We start from the raw sequence: 9,586 nt of genomic DNA on the forward strand, positions 1-9,586 counted from the left end.
CCAACTTCACACCCGATCAGATTTGCACACTGTTAGACCTCTGCCTCACCACTACATATTTCAAATACAACGATGGCTTTTACAGACAAAAACATGGCTGTGCCATGGGCTCCCCCATGTCACCTATTGTAGCCAACCTTTACATGGAGGAAGTGGAAAGGAAGGCTCTTGGCTCTTTCAAAGGAAGAGTACCCAGCCACTGGTACAGATATGTGGACGACACCTGGGTCAAAATCAAGACACAAGAAGTGGAATCCTTCACTGCGCACATTAACGCTGTGGATAAAAACATCAAGTTCACCAGGGAAGACACAAAGGACAACTGTTTGCCTTTCCTGGACTGCGCTGTGCACATTGAAGAGAACGGCAAACTCAACATCGAAGTTTACCGGAAGCCCACACACACGGACCAGTACCTCCTCTTTGACTCCCATCACCCTTTGGAACACAAACTTGGAGTAATTAGGACCCTACACCACCGGGCAGAACATGTTCCCTCTAAGCCTGAAGGAAAAAAGAAGGAACACACACATGTAAAGGAAGCACTCAAAACGTGCGGCTATCCTAAATGGGCGTTCTTAAAGTCAGCAAAGAGGCACAGAAAAGAAGACCAGACACCAGCGAGGGAGGATAAGAAGGACAGACGCAACAACATTGTCATCCCCTATGTAGCCGGTGTATCAGAAAAACTTAGGAGAGTTTTCTCCAAGCATGACATCCCGGTGCATTTCAGACCCAGCAACACGCTCAGACAAAAACTGGTTCACCCGAAAGACAAAACGCCAAAACACAGACTTAACAATGTGGTGTATGCTGTACAGTGCAGCGAGGAATGCCCAGACCTCTACATTGGAGAGACCAAACAGCCACTTCACAAGCGCATGGCACAACACAGAAGAGCCACCTCCACAGGACAAGACTCAGCAGTCCATCTGCATCTTAAGGATAAAGGACACTCTTTCGAGGATGCCAATGTTCACATTTTGGACAGAGAGGACAGATGGTTTGAAAGAGGAGTGAAAGAAGCCATCTATGTCCACTGTGAGCGACCATCTTTGAACAGAGGCGGGGGTTTACGACACCAACTCTCTGCCATCTATAATCCAGTTTTGAGATCCCTTCCCAGACGCCTTAACGCCCACTCACATCCTGGGCCATCTGACCTCAGGAATTCGCATGATAAGGTGGGGCCAGGTTTCACAATGAACACACCCGAAACTCTGGCTGATTGGGACCCACACCCAGTTTCACACCTTGGCTCAGGCGATTAGAGGATCATCAGGGGGTCCTTTTGTCCCTCTGTGGGGGGATACTCCCACTAGGTTTATATCTGGGACTCTCCACCATTTGACCTTAGAACTGAAGAAGCTTCTCGGATGAGAGGTGAAACGTCTTCAAGTAACTTAAAGAAGTCCAGACGCAAATGTATCACCACTTTGCCAAGGTTTGGACGAAAACCCAAACTGTCGCCCTCTAAATGAGATGAAATTGGTTAGGATGTTCAGCAACAACCCAGAGACCACTAAGAATCAAGCCTGCCATGAAGAAGAACTGCTGGAATAACAAACCCCTAACCTCAACCCTGTTGAAAATTTGTGAACTACAGTTAAAAGCCAACTCCATGCCAGGAAAGCAACCAATTTAAAGTTGTTTTTTTAAACCATGTTTAGAATTCTGTCAAATAAATGAATGAAGCTTGAAGCATTTCTGAGATGCTGTATTTGAATCTCAAAGGTGAGCATATCAATACAGCCTATGACCAACTGCTGCTAGTTAAAGGCTTACCAGATCTCTAACAATTAATCCTGTCTTACTATCCTCAGATCAGCTTTTTAGATAATGGTATCATGAATGAGAATTAACGGGACCCATTGACCTCCACAACAGTCACCGTGATCTCTGGGCACATCTGGGCGATGACTCTGCATTTTGGGCCTCCTACATGTCAGTTAATTCTCTAATTCCATTTGAGCTGTGAAAATAGGAGCCTGTGTAAAACAATTATTAAATATTTAGTTAAACCCCCAGAATTAACACAGGAAGTCTGCACCTCAAAATCTACTGTGGTGGTGTACAGAGGCAAAATACAAAAACCTGTCTTCCTCCAAATACTTATAAACATAACTGTGGGTGAGAAATTATTAAGTAATTACTGAAATGCCCTTACAATACAAAATAATCATTTGCAGGTTTGTGAGTTCTTCTTAACCTGAAGACAAAAATAAACATTAAAAGGGAATCAGAAAAACAACAACAACAACAATGTTAACTGCTTTACTGCACATTCTTATGTTAAGCCCTAATTGTCTATTGTTTTATTGAAAATTTTATCTTAACTTTTAATTCTAAGTTGTTTTTCCAACTGTAATTTCAATCATAATATGACATTTAATTGGGTGTAACATGTCCTCGAGTGCCTGTAAAGGGCCTTTAAATACATTCATTATTATCATCATCATTATTATTATTACATGCTGAAGCATAAACATATTTATAAAAATAATCAAATACAATTTAAAAAAATTAAATACATGAATTTTTCCTTGACATATCACAAAATCATTCTGTCCCACAATTGTTTCCAATTTTGCAAACATCTGAGTTAGAAAACATATAAAAATATAAACACACACTAGATCTGCTGTCTAATACAAAATCATATGAAAGTATCTGTCAGAGGACAACATACATTACAAAACTTACATTTGCAAAAACATGTAACATAGCACCAACAGACATTACACAGGTGTTATGTTACATTTTATTCGTCATCTTCGAAACGGTATGGTTTTATTTGGGGGGCTCCATGGTGGAGGTGGGCTGTCTCCGAGTATCTCTTGTATCCGTCTCTCTTCTCTGCGTCTCTTCTGCTCTAGATCTTTTCTTGCCTAAAGAACAACAAGAAAATCTGTGACACTAGCCACAAGGACAAGGACTGCTCACACCTACAGCATATTCAAAAATACTAGATTTGTACACCTGATAACAACGCCTTATACAACCAGAAATTAAGAAGACCGATTTGATTTAATAAAAGTTCAAATCAATTATATATGTAACGGGTAGTGACAGGGATGATGTGATCTCGTCTCTATAAATTAGTCTGAACATCGAGGGGGAAGATGGACTTCAGGCAGACAAAACAAAGCTCTGAGTCAAAGATCACGCCCATTATGATCTCAAGACACGTGTACAATTTCATAACTGTGGTCTTGCTGTGAAAGCTCTATGAAATGGAGAGAGTTACTGCACTACGAGTCATGCACATCCAAGGCAACACAACATAAATCTCCGAGGTCAGGAAATGATTAATCAAAGAGGGAGTAAGGCTGGATATGCAATACTGGGCAAAAGTCTTGAGCCATACCTGGTGCAATACCAACAAGCTTGAAAGTCAATATTTCATACGAATACTTTTATTACTGCATGGTGATCCACAAGAAAAAACAAAGAAATCCTCTAAAAATGAGTTCAAAAATGTCCAGCAGACCTTTAGAAAGCCTGGAGATTTATCACTCAACACCAAGTCTGGCTCCTTGGAAGCAAAATATAAACAAATGAGGGATGGATCAACAGTTTTGCACAGTACTGTACATATTTAATTTGAGCTTTATGTGTAAAATGCAGGCTCATTTGGCCAAAAAGTTACACAAACAAAAAATATATTTAGATGCTGATTTAATCTACAATCTATATAACGTAAGGTTCTGATCTTATTAAGCTATCACACTTTTTTTATTTTAAAAACTTTCAGAAAAAATTCTCAGAAACAGAATGAGGTAAAAGCATTAAATCAGAAGAAATTCACTAAATTTTCATTAAAGATATGCTGAAACAGTTGGTTGAACGTTCAGATTTTTCCCTCCTGTGCAGTGAAATCTGTCAGTGCCATCTAAGTAGTCACAAAAGAAGAGTTCACACTGGAGCCTGGTCGCGACTGCCAAGCGAGAGACCATCTGTCTCATGAACAAAAAAGCATGCGGCGAGCAGCACCTCAGATGCTGGTAATAATCATTAATAATTCTACTTACCAGCCAGTTTTCATACACCTCTAAAGCCATTTTATCTCTTTCTTCCTTCATGTATTTCTCCTCCTCCGCTTTATTTCTGATTTCTTTGCGCTCTGACGTGAATTTGTCATCGATAACTTCTTTCTTCTTTTCACACCTTAATCATGTTTAAAAAGAGGATTAAAAAATCAGTATACATGACTTTTCTGTGAGGTTTTTAGAAATAAACAGTGGATGAAGATCTGAGCTTTGACTGCCATCTGGTGGGCGATATTTTTCAACCCGGCACCACAGCTGTTACAAGTTTTATTAAACATATATGCACATTTAAATCTATGTATTACCACCACTAAAAGCAAAGCTCAGTCATCTTTTGGATCTGTTGTTCAGACCATTCTGCAAAAAATGAATTCTCAGTGCCTTAAAAAAAGAGATATCTCTTTTCATCACCTTTAAATAAATGGGACAAATTAATAATGAATGATTTCCACTCACCAGTTAGAAAAGGCAGACCTGCTGTCCCTTTTTCTCGCCTCCTCCTGTTCTTTGTTTTTAAGCTTCAATTTATTTTCAGCCTCCTTTTGTTTTCTGTAATTCTCTTTTAGCAGATGATCGTGCTCGCGTTTCCATTTCTCAAACACCTTTAATTGTTATTAAAATACCAAATTAACCTCACGGATACACACAAGCAATCTCATTATAGGTGTCAGAGTGATGTATGCTTTTACCTGTTGAGCAGTCTGCCTTTTTTCTTCTTTCTCCTCAGCTGCTTTTTGTTCTTTTCTAATCACAGCTTCCTTCTCTTTGGCCTTAGATTTTAGGCTTTCTGCCTTCTTTTTCTTCCAAGCCTCATAGAACGCAACAGCATCTTCTTTTTTAGCCTCCTCTTCCTGTTTGTTTTTTGAAAAAAATTGAAGAGCATCCATGTAATCTTTAAAGCTTGTAAGGTGCTCTGTAGTTTGTCTAAAACACAGATGACTCACCTTTTCCTTTTTTTCTTTCAACATGGCCTCTTTCTTCTTCAGTTGCATGTTCTCCCTCGACTTTTCCTTCTTCTTTTTGAGCCATTCCTTGTAAAAGTGAGGGTGGATTTTACTGGACTGAGAATGTGCTTTTGATACTCTGAGGCCCTCTTAACACATACACACATTCATTCAAATCTAAATGTTCAATGTGCAGTACATTGTTTTCTCCCAACAACTCACACGATTATGAAACACTCTTTTAATTTAGATTAGTAAAACCACAGCTACTCTACATTTAGCTGCATGGTTCTTCGGAGCAGTGCTGAGTAAGGTTTTCATTGTCTTTTATACACAGACTTTTAACTGTAGATATAAGGGTACATCACAGTGCTTTTCTCCACTGCATGGCTGACAATGTAAAAAATAATAGAAAAGACAACCCCCTCAGAACCACACCGACCTGATAAATGGCAGCTCGGAGGGAATCTGCTTCTTGTGGCTGAGACTCTTGTAAAGAGACTTTACGGTCCAGAACTTTGAGAGACCCCAAATACTTGGACTCCACTTTCCTGGAGCATGCACTCTGAGATCTTGGAGTGGTCTTAGAGTGAGAACTCAAAGTCCTAATTTAAACAAAACAACAACAGAAAGGCCAGCTAAGTGATCAGGTCTGCTTCACACATAGAGCTCTGCTACTGCAGCTTGATTACCAACCTTGCTTCAACAGATTCCTCAGAGACATGAGAGAGATGAGCTGAGGGATCTCCTGAGCATCCCTGGAAGACAACAATGCACAGACTGAGCTCTTAGACTCTTGAAATGGAAGCAACTGGACTTGAAGATGTTTGACCTCTCATCCACAAGGCTTCTTCTATGTGTTCAGTCAGGAATGCAGCGTAATGACGCATGCCTTGATTCATACCTTCAGACCCTCATGTGACCTTTAATGATTACAAGGTGGGTCAACAACTCTCAGGACCACCTCCAAGAGGACGACCTCGCTATAGGTTAAATACACAGAATTCTCCATCAGTTTTTAGAACAAAAGAAGCCTCTTGGATGACATGTGTAACATCTTCACAAACCTACAAAATAGTCCTGTTGCCTCAACTCAAGCGCTTAAGACTACCATCAGCCGAGTGACTGAAAACCCACAAAAATTGAAGCTGGAGCTCTCCTCAGAATAAGCTGTGATTCATTAAAAAAAAAACTAAACTTCACAGCGACGTTACACAGTGCAGAATATGTCTTACTGTAAATTCTTCAAATGATGTGGAGTAGTTCCTCTCCTGCTCTTTGCTGTCATCAGAAATAAAGCCATCTAAAACAATAAAACAAATATTAAGAGCATTAATTAGACATCTAGCAAAAATATTGGTTATTTTCTTTTGACTTTTTAATGATTATTATAATGAGGATTGATTGATTTTTCTCCCACAGTAGGTTTTAAAAAAATAAATAAATATTTAAACAACACATTTTTCTACATTTTTCTAAAGTCCAGATTTTAATTAATATTTTTTGTGTTAAATTTTGCTGCACAAGTCAGTGCATAACTAATCAATAATTGCATGCAAACTCCAATACCTATAAATATAAAAGTATTTTTATTCTCGTCTTCCTTACGCTTTGCTAACGTCACACCGTATTATCTGTAGTTGCCCTTTTTTTAAATGTCCTGAATAAAAAGAAAAAAAGGTTCTGAAGATTTTTTTTTATGATCATTACCTTTCGATCCAGAATCAACAGTGGACTTTGTGAGGAGTGCAGACCGTGCACTCTTATTTGAAGAGGGTGAAACTGTGTGGTCTCCTTCTGTCCACTATGATGAAACAACATCACAAACATCCTCTGATTATGAAGTTTCATTTTAGTTTGCAGCTTAAAACACTGATTAACAAAGCACAGCTGGACTGCAGCTCCTTACAGCTATGGTGCCAGATGTATCAGTTGAGAGAGGAATTGATATAGAAGAAGTCTGAGGCCTGCTGAGATCCTGAAGGTCTTCAGCTGGCTTCTCTGAAGTGTGAAAACTCAATCCGAGGGTCCTTTGCCGGGGTTTGGGTCTTGGTGGCTCCCTCTCTGAAACACTATCTGAATAGTGACAGGTGTAAATCTAAATGTAAAATCTGCACTGATTCCTGATAGCAGTATTGTGTATTAAACTGAACAGACCTGCTGAAGCTGTGTGGTTCAGGTCACATGTTGATAACTGTGAAGTCTGTGAGCTTTCTTCAGCAGCAGAGCCGCTCTTTTGCTCTGGTCCTGGAGTTTCCACCACGCTGCTGTCAGATGGTAACGGTAAAGGCATGTCCAGGAGAGTATCGTCTGATGTTTGGTATGACAGAGATTTACTTGAGCTTTCTCTTGTGATCTGAGGATCAGCTGAATCCACACGAGCATTTTTAAACTGTGCATCATCTGTGGAGCGTTGTGAAGATGCTGACCCATTAGAACTATCACGTGCAGCCGTGTGTGAGTCTAGGGGCTCGTTTTTTTCTTGTGACTCTGACGCAGTGGTGCCGTTGGAGGGAGAGCTGATTCTTTGTGTTTTCAGGAATGAAACTTTCTTTGTCCTCCTGTGTTTGTCTTCATCATCTGAGAGGTCAAAGTTGTTAATGATTTTGGCTTTATTCTTCCCAGCTTTGAGAGGATCTGTCTTCTTTTTTCTTAATTTAAGGAGTCTGTTTAAAAAATCTGAAAAACAAAAAGATAAACTGTCAACACACTCTTTGTTGTTGTTTTTTTTTTTAATCAATCATCTTCTTCCCTCCCACCCTACCCCTAGCATCCCTTTCTGTCACACCAACCCTCTACATGTCCTCCTTCACTTACATCTAGGCAGCTCTACCTGCAGCATCCACTATCCCTCCTGTGCATGTCTTCAAACCATCTCAACCTTCTCTCTAGCTTTGTCTCCTGACAGCCTAACCCAAGCTGTCAATCTCAGTCGCTCCCATTGAAAATCCCAACATCTCCAGCTCTGCCACCTCCAGCTCCACTTCCTGTCTATTTTTCAGTATAACGGTCTCTAAACCATGCATCACAGCAGGTCTTACGTCCATCTTTTAAGCCTTCCCTTTAACCTTTGCTACTATCCCTCTGTAACAAATGAACTACTCCATTCACTTAGAGTCCTTTTTAGATATAATAACTCTTTTTCGTTATACCATCTTCATCTTCTTCGAAGTCATCAGAGTAGGAGTACTGATCTGTCTTGGCTTTGCTCGCCCTGGCAGAGACAGCAGCCTGGAGTTCATCCTAAAGCGACATAATTTCAGGTTAACATGATTCTCCTTTAATAATCAGGTTTAACTGAGCCGCTCATTTCTTATTTTGTTTAGAAACGGTCCTTACCTGAAATGTTGTTCTTTTAGATGTTTTCGGACTTTTTGAATAAGCAAGAGTCCCGTACTCCTGCTCGGTCATCCTAAAGCTGTAAACAGCTCCCTAAAATGCTAGCTGGGGTTCATTCGCTCGAGCTAATTAGCCTCTAAACACGTTATTAACCTCCCGTGCTGCTCTTCAAGCTTAATCACCTATTCTATACATATTTTATGCCGATGTATAAAGATACACGAGACCCTAAAGCTACGCTAGCATACTGAAGATACTGTGGGCTAGCGAAGTTGTTGACGGTAACCCAGGGAAACAGACGGACAGTTCCGTTTTAACACTGCGCATGCTCAGAAGACTTGTTTCGGAAGGAATATGTTTATTTAATTATTAAAAAGTCTAAACTATTGTGTTCAGTGCTTGAGTGACATGATTCATAGTTTTATAGTCCAAAGTTTATCTAAAAGTAGCAAGAAGGCTAATTAGAGATAGACTATTTAAAACCTTCCTGCCGTGTTCAGGTCAAATCTGACCGATTTACAAATGTAAAATCTCATAACTGTTGTGTTTTACATCCGATTTCCTCGAGGACTTGTGGCATCCTCCACACTATGCACTTGAACATCTAAAAGTGATGAGCACCTCTTACATTGAATTTTGAGTTTTTTAGGAAATTAATGGGAATCCACCCCTCACGCCCCTTTGGCCTCTGACCCCCTGAATGCCTCACTGAATGGCCAAGTGAATGACCACTGAACGACCCACTGACCCACCCACTGAACTGAATCTGGTGGTGAAAAATGTTTCTTATGTTAATTTAAGAGCTGTTAAAACTGACTGGTCACTTGTGACCGGAACACTACAGTAAGGGAGGGGGTTGCACACAACCAGAGGGCTATATAGCAAAAACACAATGAAGGAATTTTATGTGAAAAAATACTGTAACGTCGGAAGTTATCTACTTTATTTACCCAGTCTAGCCTCAAATTGATATTAATAAGGACCATATTTTTTTGTATAAGTGATTTAATTATCAAGAGGAGTAATCACATAAAACATTGTTAAAATTTCTTTTGAAAATACCTTAACTAGAGAGAGCCTAAACTTTAAGGATGACAAGCACATTCAAATATGCAGTCCTGTGAAAAACTAAAGAATCACTTTTAGCAGCAGTAACTGGAAGAAGTGGTTTTCTATAGGATTTAATCAGTCCCTCATATCACTGTTGAGAAATTTTGGCCCACTGTTTATTACAGTATAGCTTGAGTCATTGAG

The 9,586-nt window shown here is 39.7% G+C and overlaps 1 protein-coding gene across 1 annotated transcript; it reads right to left on the reverse strand.

Annotated features, from left to right (window-relative positions):
* Positions 1–2,260: 2,260 nt before the first annotated feature.
* On the reverse strand, positions 2,261–8,655 carry map9 (microtubule-associated protein 9). Its single transcript, XM_084931303.1, has 13 exons — positions 8,333–8,655; positions 8,146–8,236; positions 7,151–7,672; positions 6,903–7,069; positions 6,704–6,797; positions 6,229–6,296; positions 5,690–5,751; positions 5,436–5,598; positions 4,994–5,080; positions 4,739–4,900; positions 4,506–4,651; positions 4,032–4,167; positions 2,261–2,888 (listed from the first exon to the last, which is right to left on the reverse strand). Exons 1-13 carry the CDS (start codon positions 8,402–8,404, stop codon positions 2,769–2,771), a joined length of 1,890 nt encoding a protein of 629 aa, XP_084787429.1. The 5' UTR covers positions 8,405–8,655; the 3' UTR covers positions 2,261–2,768.
* Between the last annotated feature and the right edge of the window lie 931 nt (positions 8,656–9,586).

Source organism: Perissodus microlepis, chromosome 6 (genome assembly GCF_051167445.1).
Source record: "Perissodus microlepis isolate ML-2025 ecotype Zambia chromosome 6, ASM5116744v1, whole genome shotgun sequence".
NCBI classification, from domain to species: domain Eukaryota; kingdom Metazoa; phylum Chordata; class Actinopteri; order Cichliformes; family Cichlidae; genus Perissodus; species Perissodus microlepis.